This window comes from Capsicum annuum, chromosome 12, assembly GCF_002878395.1.
Source record: "Capsicum annuum cultivar UCD-10X-F1 chromosome 12, UCD10Xv1.1, whole genome shotgun sequence".
Classification (NCBI taxonomy): Eukaryota; Viridiplantae; Streptophyta; class Magnoliopsida; order Solanales; family Solanaceae; genus Capsicum; species Capsicum annuum.
Window position 1 is genome coordinate 231,515,161 of NC_061122.1, and position 16,001 is coordinate 231,531,161.

Consider the following 16,001-nt stretch of genomic DNA (forward strand, 5'->3'; position numbering starts at 1 on the left):
GTGTATTTTATTTTATTGTTAAATATATGTTGGTTATGTAATGGTGAGAATATTGTCATGCAATCTATCGGAATGGTGTTATATACATTTATTTACAAGATAGAATATAAAAACGGCGTGATAAATATCTTTATTTTTTACATCGATCTTGAGAAGATTTTTGATTCAAATCGGGGTGCTATAGCCCACAGTTTCTGGGGTGGCTCGGGGTTTGGGCATGCCGTGGGCCGAAAATCAATCGGAGCGTGTCAGGTAGGTTGGGGAGGACCTGGTGTGGTTTCTTTAGGTGGGCGGGGCCATTTGGGTGGTCAAACAGAATGAGGTGTTTTCAGGCTAAATTGATGTGTTATAGCCCACGATTCTAGGGTGGACCGGGGGTCCGGTCGTGCTATGGGTCGAAAATCATTCGGGGCATGCCATAGATCCCATTCAAACTATATATATATATATATATTAGTGTATTTGATTTACACATGCGTCTCTCTTTAATCAATAAAATTATATACGAAAGAGCAGAATAATTAAAATACAATACTCAACGAGTTGTCACACATGCACAAAAAAACATAATAATAATAATAATAATAATAATACAACGAATTGTCACACATGCACAAAAAAACATAATAATAATAATAATAATAATAATAATAATAATAATAATAATAATAGTAATAATAATAGTAATAATAATAATAATAATAGTAATAATAATAATAATAATAATAATAATAGTAATAATAATAATAATAATAATAGTAATAATAATAATAATAATAATAATAATAATAGTAATAATAATAATAATAATAATAATAATAATAATAGTAATAATAATAATAATAATAATAATAATAATAATAATAATAATAGTAATAATAATAATAATAATATCAAAATCAATGACTAGAATTTTACTTCTAATTGAAGAGACCCCAAATTTAAAGGAACTATTATTATACATAAACACTTAATGGAAGAATTTTCTTTAGATTTAGTCTTTCGTTAGTTAATTTTCTTATTATCCTTGTGGACAGAATTTTAAAAATCCAAATCATTAGTATATCATTATATAAGGTAAAGTTTAATTAATTTTAAAATTTTAAATATCAGTATTTTCTACCTAATTCATATAAGGAATAATTTAGCAATTTGCAAAACGTATGATACCTATTGATATTTTTCTTTTATTTTTAACCATATATTTTATGACCTTTTTTTTTTATATGTTCAAGGGAAAATTTTTTATCAATATTAGTTCTCAATATATTTAACTAAATAATAATTTGAAAAAATATTTTTTTTTATTGCATAGTCTTTTAATGAAGAACAAAAAGTTCAAATCTCACATTTTTAATATATCGTAGATTAGAGTGTATATATATATATATAATATGAATTTTAGACACGTTAGAAAATTATTTTCAGGCAGTATCTTTTTGTTTTTGGTCGAAAAATCAGGAAAAATAATTATGGTGGAGTTTGTTAATATCCTAAAATGTTTTATGATTATCAATTTATTTATACGAATAAAATTGTTTCTTGGTTGCTAAGTAATAAATATATATCATTAGGGTTTTCCTTGTGAATTAAACTTATATATATATATATATATATATATATATATATATATATATTAATTTATGTAAACAAAATATTACGCCACAATAACAATGGCTTCTCTACTTTTTGCTCCTAGATTTTCCACTAAATCTTCTTTTTCACTATTTTCACATACCAAATATCCCAAATACCACCCAAAAATCTCTATTTGTGTCAATCGCGTAACTTCTGAATCTTCTTCATACACGTATTATCTACAGGAGAAAAATTTACATCGAAGAGAAATATCATATAACTTATCGTACAGTTTATCGTACACGTCGAAGCATAAAGAGTTTCTCGAAGTATTACCCAAGGATCTCACCAACATAACAGCCGAGGAATTTCGTAGAGCTGTTGCAATAATAAAAAAATCGATGCGCGGTTTGCGCTGCCGCTATTTTTTTCACATTTTTATTACTTTTATTTATGCCTATTTTATTAGTGATTTAGCACTTATACTATTTATTATCTATATACTTTTTATACCAAAATTACTATCTAAACATTTAAAGAAAATTGAAAAATTTAGGTATATGCAAGAAATTAATAAAAATGAAATACCAATTCCAAATATTATTGTTGAACTTATTAACATAGTGAGAGAATCTGATTATGCCTATTTGTTTACGAAAATATCACATATAGTGCTTCTATTTGTACTTTTGATTATAGTTGTACGTAAAATGTTAATGTGAGTTGGTTTTTATTTAATCAATTGGATCATATTGTTATCTTAAATATAATGTTTATTTTGATTTTGAGTTATTTAAATTTTATGGTGTATTCTATATGTTGGTTATGTAATGATGGAAATATGGAATGATGTTATATACATTTATTTGCATAATAGAATATAAAAGCAGAGGCGTGATACATATCATTATTTTTTGCTTTTTATCGATCTTGAGAGGACTTTTGATCCAAAGCAGTGTACTATAGCCCACGGTTCTGGGGTGGACTCGGGATCTGGGCGTGCTGTGGGCATAAAATCAACTAAGGCGTGCCAGGTAGGTTGGAAAGAGGCCGAGTGTGGTTTCTTTGGGTGGGCGAGGCCATTTGTTTGGTCAAACAACAGGGCGTTTTCGGGTCAAATCGGTGTGTTATAACCTACGGTTCCGAGTTGGACCAAGGATCCAGATATGCGTGCCAGGGATGATGGGGAGCGGCCTAGTATGGTTCTTTCCATTTGGGTGGGTGGTCATGAATATATTAGAGATCGAGTATTTACTCTTTTCAATTTCCAATGTGCAGAAAAAGTATTTCCCGTGTGTAGAAATTGTTAACAGTGTGCAGAAATTATTGAAAAGGGCATAAAATTATACAAAAATGTGCAGAAATTAAAATTGTTTTTTAAAAAATGCCTAAACATACAAAAAATTATTGTATGTCGATTACTACAAAATGTTATCATTGTTGGAGTTATGCATATAGGAATTATTTTGTATACATCAAAATTAAAAAAGATTTGTCTCTCTCTGGAAGAAAAAAAAAGAAAAGAAAAAGAAAAACCATAGGAATAGAAACATAAAAATGATTAAGTTAACTAATGTGAGGGGTATTTTAGTAAACAATAATATATTTTTATAAATAATGCAATATATATTACTTTTAGTACCACAAACCAAACAATCACTAAAAAATAATACCAGAATAACTTATCTCAAGACAACTAATTCCAGCATAACTTATCCCAATATAACTTGTTTTCAAACCAAATGACCCCTAAGATAGCCATAAGTTTTGTTGGTTTGCAATAACCATAGCATAAGTTGAGCGCAGCGGAAAGGGGCTGTCCCAACCTACTCAGAGGTCGAGGGTTCGACCCTGGGTATGGACAAACACTCACCCTCGACCCTGGGTATGGACAAACACTCTGTTGGGAGCTCTCCTCCCAAATGGGGCCCGACGCGGGACGAATCCGAATATAATCAGACTCCAAAAAAGCAGGTACCGGAAACCGAGTGGTTTAAACCAAAAATATAGCATAAGTTGAATTGCAACTTAAATTTGACACTAAATTCTCATTTAGTCCCTAGCATTACAACATATATATATATATATATATATATATTTCAATAAAATTTAAACAATGTCGAAAAAAAAAATTTACATCTTATCTAAAGCTCTAAATTAAGCACTTATCGTTAATATGTCAAGATTTCATTTTTAAAAAATTGAATAGTGCAAAAAAGTTGGTCACAACTAGTACTCTCTCTCTATATCTGAATTAAATATTAGAATATTTAACGATGTCATATTAATTAAAATAAAGGGATATTATTTGAAAATTACGTTGAAAGTCGTATAAATTTAAATTATAATAATTAAAACCTTAAATTACTTTTAAAGTATAAATTCACTATTAATACCATAAAAGTTTAAACAAGAATAGTATTATAAATTGCAATAGCAAATAATTTGAAATAGTAAATTACAACGTCGAAAAAGTATTATAGATAACAATAGTTATCGATGTCATATAAATTACGATAAAGGGATATTACTTGAAAATTACGTGAAAAGTCGTATAAATCAATTAACATCTTAAAATATCTTCTTGTTTCTCAAGCAAAAACGTTAGAAGTTTTTTTTTTTTTTTTTGTGATCGAAAAATCAGGAAAAATAATACATGGTTAATATCCAAAAGCATTTTATGATTATTTATTTATTTATTTATACCAAAAAATTGTTTCTTGGTTGATAAGTAATAAATATATACCATTAAGGTTTTCCTTGTGAATTAAACTTATGTATATATATTGATTTGTGTAGACAAAATATTACACCACAATAATAATGGCTTTTTTACTTGTTGCTCGTAGATTTTCCATGACCAAATCATCTTTTTCTTGATTTCCGCACCCAAAAGTCTCGAGTCCCTTTTCTTCGATATTAAATCACGATTACAATTCAACCGCTCCGAAATCCCCCCCTTGATGATGCCGTTTCACCAAATTTTTCTCGATTTCCACACTCAAATATCTCCAGTCCCTTTTCTTCACTATTCAATCGCGATTACAATTCAACAACTCCGAAACCCCCCCTCGATGAGGACGTTTCATCAAAATTGTCTTTTTCACCCGATAAAAATTCATCTCTAAAAAATCGCTATGACAATTCAACAACTCCGAAATCCCCCCTCGATGATGACATTCCACCAAAATCATCGTCTTTTTCACCCGATAAAAATTCATCTTCGAGAGATGGCGATGACAATTCAACAACTCTGAAACCCTCCCTCGATGGCGTCTCTCCAAAACCATCGTCATACACGTATTTTCTATTCGAGAAAAATTCAGATTAGAGAAAAGAAGTATCGTATGACTTTTCATTCACATCGAAGCATAAAGAGTTTGTCGATATATTACCTGAGGATCTCAACAATATGACACCTGAGGAATTTCGTAAAGCAATCACAATATTAAAAATATCGATAACTATTTCGTCGTTATTTCACTATTTTCATTCGATTTTACCTCTAATTTATATCTATTTTTTTGGTGAGGAATTATTAATACCAGTTTTTATCCATCTCTGTTTTCAATATAGTATTTTCTTAAGGAAATATGATGATATAAAAATAATTGACAAATTAAGGTTAAAGCAAGAAATTGAAAAAAATATATCAATTCCAAATATTGTTGTTGAGCTTATTAATATAGTGTGGAGATTTGATTTTGGTTATAGAGTAGGTATAGGATCACATATAATACTTTTATTTGTGCTTTTGATAAAGTTGTGAAGGGTTGTTACTTAATTCTATTAAATAAATATTAAATAGAATATTTGTTTTGATTATTTTTAAAATTTTATTTTGTATTTTATTGTTTAATATATTGGTTATGTAATGATGAAAATATTATCATACAATCTATTCGAATGACGTTATCTTTTTATGTATGTATGAATAGCATCAATTTCGATAGTTAGGGGCTTCATTAGTGAAAATTTCGATTTTGAGTTTGTCAGATATGTCTTATACATTATTAGCTTCAGATACATTTAATGAAGATTCATTTTTTATTTTGTAAAGACATATAATTAGTATTCCTGGTTCCCGGCACAACATATTTATTCTCGACGGCCATTACAGTCTCTTTCCCAGGGTCAGGCAACTCCAGAATATCACTGAACGGAACTTACCCGACAAGAAATTCCATTAATAAGTGGCCGTTTTGATCCTTTTAAACAACTCGATGAATTTCAGATACATCTAATGAATGATTCATTTTTTTACTTTGTAAAAATATATAATTAGTTCCGAATACATTTTTTTCAATTTTGAATCTGACGAGATACATATAGATTTAACAACGATACACTTTTTTCCTTGTAAAGATACAAATTAGCTCCTACTTTATTTTTTGGATTTTGGATGTGTCGACATACGTTATTAGCTCCTGATACATCTAACGAAGACACACAATTAGTTTGAATTTTTGTAATTTCTGGAGATTTGTATAAATATGGTACGTTAAGGTGTGTGTTTAAGTTATTTTTCCTATCTTTATTGGAAAACGAACTGCACTAAAGAGCATAAATAACATCTGCCGTCGATGAAGATGTTCCTTCCTTAATAAGAGGTCTTGATTTTGAGCGCTGAGCGTGGAATTAAAAATCCTTGTAGCTCGCACTTACGCAAATGGAAACTAGATCCGGTCAAAACAGTGTGGAGACTTTTTTTTTTTGGAGAATCCGAGTAACATAGCTAACAACCGACGATGCTTTGAATCCTCCAAAAATGTCAAAATGTCACTACTCTCGTATTCGATCCTCCAAAAGCGCATTAATTTTTGAAAAAATAACATAAACATACACCTTAACATATTTACAAATGTCACTGTTCTCGTATTTGATCGTCCAAAAGTACATTAATTTTTGAAAAAAAATAACGTAAACATACACCTTATCATATTTATACAAATTCTCACCCTTACAAAGTAATTACAAAAATCTCAACTAATTATATATCTTCGTTGGATGCTCGAAAGCTATTTATGTATCTCGACCAACCCAAAATCGAAAAAAATGTATTGAAAATTAATTATATATCTCCACAAAGGAAAAAATTTATTCATTGGATGTACCAGTTACTAATTATGTATCTCGACAGTATCAAAATTGATATTTTTAGTAGTAATGCAATGTGTCAAGATACATAATGTGGAGACATTTTTGGAGAATCCGAGCAACATAGCAGTGCCAAACACGAACAGAGGTAAAGTAAATGGCATTTGAAAAAAAGGTAGCCCGCTGCACTAAAACTCCCGCTATGCGCAGGGTCCGGAGAACGACCCCACCACAAGGGTATATCGTACACAGCCTTACATTTCTACCAGAGGCTGTTTGCAAGGCTTAAACCCGTAACCTCCTAACCACATGGCAACAATTTTACCGGTTACTCCAAGGAAATAGGTTACTGCACAGCTAAAATAGCAACTTATAAAAGGGCAGCCCGGTGCACTAAAGCTCCAGCTATGTGCAGGGTCCGAGGAAGGGCCCCACCACAAGGTGTATTGTACGCAGCCTTACCTTACATTTCTGCATATCAAATTTAATTTAGAAGCATTTGAATATGGAGTCTGCCAGTGCTGCTAATTGAGAAAGATGTACTTGATGTTAAATCATTCAATTCAAAACTTGGAATATAACATAAACATGCATGCTTAAGCTTAGCTTCAAGCACTAATGATGTCACAGGTGCAAGAGCACATCGCGACGCACATCTCGCAGAGATGGATTTTACTATCAGAGTGAATGTATCTCGGGATTAGGAGAGAGCGGTTCCATCAGGATCGATCCATCTTCATCTCGCGATGGAAATTGCGTGTCCTGTTCAAGATAGGAAAAACGTAAACTTGAGCTCTCACCAACAGCAAACAAAGGTAGCAAAGAGACCTTGCTTATATGCCAGCTTACAAATACTGGATATTTATGCGGCCCATATCGCTCTCTAGGCGTATTTTAGTGATAGGGTCTGTCAAATACCTAGCGACAAACTCCGATGTTCCTTTCATTACGGTATTTCTGAACAAGTTCATTAACAATTTAAGCTTTTAGAGAAGCCACAATTGTCTGGAAGAGTTCTCGCGTACTTTGCCAAGGAAAAAAGTTGGGATCACACACGATGGGACATTGCAGACTAAAGTAAATAAGGTGGCTCCTCTTTCACAGTTTAAATATTTCTAGGTTCGAAAGAAATTATTAAGAATCTCAACACCACAAATAATTTCGAATCATCATTAAAAGCTTATGTACACCTAGAAAACTTGGTCTGAGGGGGCAAAGGAGGGTGTGAGTTGCGACGGTGAATTGAGATTATGAAATATGCAGTACCTGAGATTGTAATAGCTGATTAGGTTGTTGATCTTGTGCTGCTGAATATGCCTGGGGCTGGGACATCCGGTAATACGGTTCCTTCAGATCAAGTTTAACATATGATGTTTGGAGCATATCTCCAACAAGAGCTGTACAAATTCAATGTCATGTTAGATTTTTGAAGAAATATCAGCAATCTCGACTTGACAGGATTTAGAGATAACCAGATACGACAGACATGTTGCAAGTAACCGTAATAAAGACCTACCTGACAATGTTAGATAAATGGTATAACTCTGTGCCTTATGGGCAACTAGGTGAAGCCGTCCAGTTATCTCCTGTCCTGGCATGACATAAAGTGGTTGTGGTAAGACACACCGAAGCTGATACCAGTGAGTTGTTGGTGCACTGGGAGCAGTGGTCAGCCATCTTTGCACGGTGCTACAGAGAGAGGAAACGATTCAGCAACAAAAGTAAAAAGACCAAGTACCAGAACCAAGGGAATGACGATAATAAGAGTTCACCTTCCATTAAAAAGTACATCAAACCAGCATGCCAGCCCATGAATTCTAGTGCTAACGGCAGAGAAAAATCTCAATGGGACATCGATTTCATATAGATCTTCTTCCTGTAATATAGATGCGGGAAATATCATTTCATAGAAATAGTATTTTTCAACAGCTTCTAGATAACACACAATCAAGACTAATTTCACTACAGCTAACTCTTCCCTCGATTAACACCTGCCACTCCAATAAATTTTTTAATTCATTTAAAGAATACCATAAGGAATATGAATGGAAAGCATATCAATAGTAGATTGGAAAAGTATACTTTTACACCTGAAGGTTATGCAACGTCTTCTTTATGATAACTTTAAGTCTGTTCATGATTATCCATCAAATGTGAACACTGAAATTGAATCTCTGTGAAACCTTTACTCAATTTTCATATAAAGAACAGAAACTGTATCTATGGAGTACTATTTTGTTTTCAATAATAACTGTCACGGCCAGATAAAGACTAAATATGCAGTGCATTTTAAGTAAGAACTATGCATTTTTAAATTGGGAAACAGTATCGGTATAGTTCCTCCCCGTTCATTTCCTTTACATTTTAACCAAGTGAACCCCCGAGTCAGTAAAGTGTTTTCTTTGTCAAACATCACTGTCCTTTACTGGATAGTGCTTGTCCTATATTAGGAGGAGGGGGAAGGAATAGTAAGCCTGCTACGAATAAATAATGCACCAACTTCATTTTCACATAATACAGAACAAAATGCTGATTGATACCTTTACAGAAGTGAAGTTTATCACATGGGACACTGCAGGGGCTACCAATAATCTAGAATCGAAAGCATCAACAACTGGCTGCAAAAGGACAAGAATATCCAAAGAAATTGGAAAATGAGTATGAGTCAGAAGCATGCATACCTCAACAATAACTAAAAATCACAAATTACACCTAAACAATTTAATGCAAAGACCATAAATATGCGGATATAATCTGGATGAACGTTTCCTGGTTTCCTCTTCTTTTTTATTAAGTGAGACTAGTATTGATAAACTGCTACAAAATGATGCATAAAGGTGTACGTCAGGAGCTTTACAAAAACCTAGCTCCTAGCTGTTCCAATATGTTAGGTAGCTGATAAGCTATCTCTATATATTTTGTGGATATTTCCTTTTTATACCCTCAAAACATCTACAGTTACTCTCCTTCCAAACCGACCAGCAGATAAATGTAGAGGGGTATTCTAGAAAGATGGAAGTCAAAACAAAAGAACAGTTCAGAAACACAGCCTTATAGTCTGAAAATTCCATAGTACAAATTGGATATTTTATCATAGACTGCATATTTAAAAGTATAAGTAACTAAGAAATGAGAGAATTCCACACAGCCGGAAAAATGAAACATTCAAGAAAGCTCTAAAAGTGCTGTTCAAGTCAAAGTGAAGTATTCACTATTCAGGGATAAGACAAGTATGGTCCCTAAAGCCGGTCCAAGTCAAGAGTTCCAAATATCTAGTATAGTGACCTGAGAAAAGTATCCTTGGTAAGCAGATCCGTGCAATGGTGTCAAATCAACCCCAAAGTAGTTTTGCTGCTGCCAAAAGGTAGCCTGGATGGCAAGAAATAATATAGTATTAAGAAATTGACTCGCAATTATATCATCGAAAAGGAAGACAGAAAGTGTATATAAACAAAAGAAAGCCAAAGTCCAAATCAGACATTTGTAGAAGCTAGTAGTAAATGCTAGAAGTAAATGGATACTGATTTTGGACAATGAGATTTTTGTCAATAAGCTTCGCCTGAATAACTGGTTCTTGTTAAATAGAACAAATGAAGATCTAATAGACAGACATGGTCAACTGTGAAGCTTGAGTACCAAAAGTTCTATTCGTCACACTGATTTTAGATGGGATTCAATTTGTTTCTCTTATACTCTAAATATCTACCCAGCGACGGACTCCATAAGATATTCCATTAGCAATTGAGGTCTTATTCTCTTAAGAGTGCTTTTCATGGGCAAAATGCAAAGGGAACTGCTGTTACAGGAGGTCTATAATACATTCAAGAAAATTTTCAGACTCTTCACTGGAAACACCACAATTACAAACGAATACTATCCACCACAGCAACTACTACTATGCCTCAATAAACATCTTAAACCATTCAAAACCCTTGATGAGGCAGAAACATAGTAGCCATCAACCTTCCATTCCTAAAGAAAAGGAAACATGAATTTCTTTCTCTCTGTTGGAGGGGAGCATGAAGGGGCACCAGAAAAGAAAGGAGAAATTTTAGAACAGAACAAACTCCGAGATCAAGAAGAAAAGGTGATATGATCCACTTTGTACCTTATTTGCTATTTCCATATACAAATATTCGTCACTAAATGGTGCCATGTGTATTCTACAAGAGAAAGGAAACGTAAGCTAAAAAATATAACAGCATATCCAAGAAGAGAAAAATGAAGGAAAATAATAAAAAAGTTACATGCTAGTATATGTAATGCTCAATAGATTTGATGGAATTCATGCTGAAATATGTAAATGCAACCAATAAAGAAAGGTAGGAATTATAAATTAGATTCAGCCCAAATGCTATGAATAATAAGGCAAACATGGGCAAGAGGAGGGGAAAGCAAAGAAAAAAGGGGAAATTAGTTATACCAACATCCTCCGACCTCCTAAACTAATCCATTTACGAAACAAGCTGCACTACTTTGTCAAGATGAAGCAGAAAACCATTACCAATTCAACTCACAATTATATTTCACAATAGTATTAATTTCATGTTTTATTTCTAAATTAATAGCACACTCGATCTGCCAGAAAGATAATAAGATTATTAAAATTAAAGAAGAATACCAGTTTCATATCTTTTGGCATGACAGAGACATTTGAAGGGATAACAACAAAGAAATGACTGAGAAATAAAAACTTAAAAGAAAACTGCAAACATCATCATTAATTTGACAAGACAGAGTTAAAAAATAAAATTACCTTCCGACGCCAGGAAACATTTTTCCATTTTGAACAAGAAATCTGTCTCTTGCAATAACATACGACTCCAACATTCTTTCATTAACTAACAACGTACCTGTAAGGTATAGGCACTGTGTCATTCACTCAGCAGGTTTTCACATGTCTTTTTGATTATTTTATTCATTGGTTAAGAGCTCTCAGCATTCAGCATTTGTCATATTTTGTTTTCATATTGGAGAATCTAAAGTCCTCTATTACAGCAGAGTGCAGAAGCGGCAGATTTTGCCAGAAACTTCATTCTGAGATGCATATAAGGCAATCACGAAATGACGTTTTTTCCCTTTTTGTAATATTTGCAGCTGCATATGATAGTTAACTAAAACAATAGGTTCCTACAGTTGGCATTTTAAAATGAGTACCTCTTTCAGTTTTTCTTCTTTAAGTCCAAGAGTAATTTTCTTTCAACTCAGGTTTTCACTTTAGTTTATCTTAAGTCTGGACATCATACTTTTTGTTCTGTCACTTATCTCTCTGTTTTTCCTTTATAATGAAATGGGGGACCAAAGATGTAGTGAGTTCTAGGAGGGGCTATCATTTATTTAACTGGACATTCTTACTTTGCATATGATATGAATTTTGTTGAGTTCTCCTTTCAGTACCAAGCAGAAAATAAGATTGCAATCTTCTGAAATAGGATAGAACGTGTAGATTGCAATCTTCTGAAATAGGGTAGAACGTGTTAATCCAGAATAACCAGAATTCAATGCTGAATGTGTGGACAATCAGGCAATACAAATTTGAATGAAACTCAATTTGCAGTAAGTGTGAAGCAGTTTTTAGAATTTCTATCAGGAAAGCAAATTGTTCCTAGCACGAGCAAAATGGACTTGCTCTGTACTTTTGTTTGGACCGCAGATTGCATAAGCATTCATCGGATCAGATGTTGCTGTTTTCTTAATCGTTCATATATTTTCCATCTTTGTAGTAAAGGTTCTTCAAACATACTCTAACAGCAAGCTTATCTTACTAGCTTCCCAAATAATTAACAGTAATGTAGCTATACTGATGTTTCATGAAGAACTTTAGTCGTCAATCCAGGGGAATAACCTAAAGTCCTAACAAATTTGCAGTATGAGCAAAGTATACAGAATGTTCCATCTTAGAAGTCAACATGATATATCAAATGAGTTAAAAATGAGACGAACTAGACAAGCTTACCCATTGGCTCAGAGATCAAAATATCAGCTTTCTCAGGTAACTCTACGTCTTCGACCTTTCCTTTGATTACCTAAACATTCATAGATGAAACATCAACCAAAAGAAACAAACACAAGAAGCACTATCAAGACACTATATGAAGATGTTGGATAGCATTGGAAAAGACACTGGAAAAGGCAAAAGAACAATCAATCAATCAACAACAACAACCAAAAAAAAAAACAAAAACAATCAACAACACTTCAATCCCATACTAAGTGGGGTCAGCTTAAACAAGAAAAAGAAAACTTACTGTAATCTTTTCACTCAGTATTGGATTTCCAGCAATAAGTCTTCTTGCATAGTCAGCCATTTCAGACGCCTCTATGGCATAAACATGCTTTGCACCAGCCTATGAGGGTTTTTGGATGTGAAGAGAGGTAAGAAAAAGAGAAGATACAGAGCAGAGATATCAGCATATGGTTGATATCATTCACCAAAAATGCATTGGTACAAACAGATCACCTGAGCTGCAAATAACGACAAAATGCCACTACCAGCACCAACATCAACCACTACGCGACCAATAAAATCAACACGGTTCTCAATTACAGCAGAATAATAGGTTCCTGCAAGTTTTCATATTTGTCAAGTCACACTCTCCATAATGGGATTCAGCCATTTGATCCTTCAGAGAATGCAAAAAGGGAAGAGTTCCATGACATTTTATGAGCAATAAAAGAGAGCACATCATCTCATGACACACTATGAACCTCTATAAGAAAATTCCCAGGTCATGATACAAGGGAAAACGTAGAAAATATTGAAGTTCAGAATACCTGTTCTTACAAAATCCTGCAACATATTCTGCTGATGCAATAGCTGCCCATAATAGTGAAAGTACATTTTGGCAGAAGATGCCTCGATTTTGTCGTCAAATTTGCTTTTCGAAGTTAATACTACTCCATTTATCAAAGGACTTTCTGAAAGAAAGACAAAAACAAGTTAAATTTATACAAGTTAGTATTATTTATTCTTATACTAAAAATTTCATTAGTTACATCACAGACTTCTTTTTCATAGATATAATTACAATAAGCTTCACTGAGTAGAGCACCACGACAACATGTCCTTGAATGCAATTGATCTTACGTAAAAAATTCATCAAAAATGGGGAAGTTATGCATGGTGAAATATTCTTGAGTGTTTGGCAGGAACCAGGGCACTTGCCTGTTTCTCTCTTATTTGCAGTAAGGGCAGTTCCTTTCTTATTAACACGAGCTAAAGAAAGAAAATCATTAACTAAATGGAGAACATATATGAAGAATCTCAACTACATTTTTGAACCTTCGACTTCATATAACTAGTTTAATCGAATATCTGAAACCAGCTTTTTCTTATAACGACGTAAAATATCCAAAACAAATTGTCAAAATTCTATTTTTGTGGTGAATAAAAGCAAGTGCTATAGAAAACCTCAAAAAATGGATTAATACGCCAAGTCAACCAATAGTAGAAGCTTTGATGACCAATCAAATGTTAATTACACTCTGCTGATTATAAAGCTCTTAATACCTCAGGACATGTTAGAAAAGTAACTACCTAGTCAATCCAATTCAATAACTATGCTGCCATCTCAAGACTACTTACATTTCCTGACAAGTGATAGCTTGTATAGTTTACACAGACATTACAATTTCAATATTGGAAAAAGATTAACAAGCAAAGGATAAGCCATAAACAAAGTCCAGTAGAAACAAAGGTTCTTTCCTCAACACTTCAAACATATACAATTTGGTCTCTAAGTAAAAAATATCACATAGAGAACGCTCAAATAACTGTTATTTTACCACACAAAATCATGAGGCTAGCTTTTCAGTAACCACAATATCTTGACAACTGCAGAGAATCAAGATGAAATTTGAACAAACAAGAGAGTTATTGGAGAGGAGAATGTGGCTACCCCACAAGGTGCATGGAATATTGGTACAGAACAAATGCAGACACACACCAAAACAGACCTTGAACAACCACTTCCTTCTTCCATTGCTCAAATGTACAATGGAAGGCCCTACTTTCCTCCTCGTTTCTAAATTGAATGGAGATTCCTCGTGAATATGATTTCTGGTTCAAAAGGCCAAAGTTAAATGCATAACATCAAATTCCACAAACATATAAGTGATGTATATAAAATAAGTATATTTAACTTTTTTCCAGGACAAGATAAGTGAATTATATAACAATTGACAAATACACATATTTTTGCATGTAAACAACAGTCTAATCCTAATGCAACACATTATTATAACTACTACATTGAACACAAATTTGCAGTATTACATGTTTTCAGCATTATGCAGAGTACTGCTTGGTCATCTACACACAAATATATGCGCATGACAGTCATGCAGGCAGCACATTCTAATAGATAATCTTTTAATAGTACTGCAATTATGGTCTGTTTTTGTCAGGCCAATCACCAAAAGTTTCTCCAGATAAGGTTTTACTGTTTCTTGGTAATAAAAACTAAATGAAGTCGAAGCATTCTAAATGACCTGTTGATTTTCCTAGGTAACACAACATCTCTAGAAAGTCCATACAGGACTGAACATGACTCTAAATTTTATTTGCAAGATGGAAAACAGCTAGTAAGTCCAATGTACAATGTAATACTACCTTATGCGCTCTAAATGACTAAATCGTACCTCTTTATTGGCTTCAGAAGCTTCAGATATGCATAAAGATTCAGCAGGCCCTAGCTTGAATAACTGGAAAAAAGAACAAAGAGTCGAGGCTAAGATAATGCCCCTCAAATTCATAACTTAAATTCCGAACGAGCATCAGTTCAAAAGTATCATTTTTTCAGTTTTATTCTTCATTCTTTGAGCTTCTTTTACTAAACGTGAGAGGAAATGTACAAAATGTGAAACCCAGCAAAAGTTTAACAAATTCACAAGATTATTAATTCATTTTAAACAAAATGCAACCTTTAGGTTAGTAAGTAAATGCAGAAAATGTGAGAACCAAAAAGAACATCATATCATCACTCCATCCTTTCCACTAAAACGGACAGCCCAATGCACTAAGTTCCCGCTATGTGTAGAAATCAGCAGAAGAGACAGACTACAAAGGTCTGTTTTACACAGCCTTACCATGCATTTCCACAAGAATCCTTTACACTAATCCCCAAAATAGAACTAACAAAACTAGGTGATCAAATGGCCTATTTTAACTTTAAAAATTTGTTCTTTATATTAAATCTGTGTAGTTTCTATTATAAGTAGTAGATTTATCTAAAAAAATTGTTCTATATAGAAAATGTGAGAACCAAACCACTACCATTACTAAGTTGCTCGGACTCTCCAAAAATGTTGCTGCACCCATGTCGTCT

At 33.0% G+C, this 16,001-nt stretch overlaps 1 protein-coding gene across 1 annotated transcript; it reads right to left on the reverse strand.

The window, feature by feature from the left end:
* Positions 1–7,133: 7,133 nt before the first annotated feature.
* LOC107851503 (probable histone-arginine methyltransferase 1.3) lies at positions 7,134–15,378 on the reverse strand (the record flags this gene model as incomplete). Its single annotated transcript, XM_047401357.1, is given in 14 exon segments — positions 7,134–7,437; positions 7,942–8,072; positions 8,192–8,364; positions 8,448–8,551; positions 9,216–9,293; positions 9,961–10,044; positions 10,784–10,838; positions 11,432–11,528; positions 12,632–12,701; positions 12,924–13,022; positions 13,136–13,239; positions 13,450–13,593; positions 14,632–14,734; positions 15,316–15,378. Coding segments are annotated over 14 exon segments (1,389 nt in total), but the record flags the coding sequence as incomplete, so codon positions are not given.
* Positions 15,379–16,001: the final 623 nt, after the last annotated feature.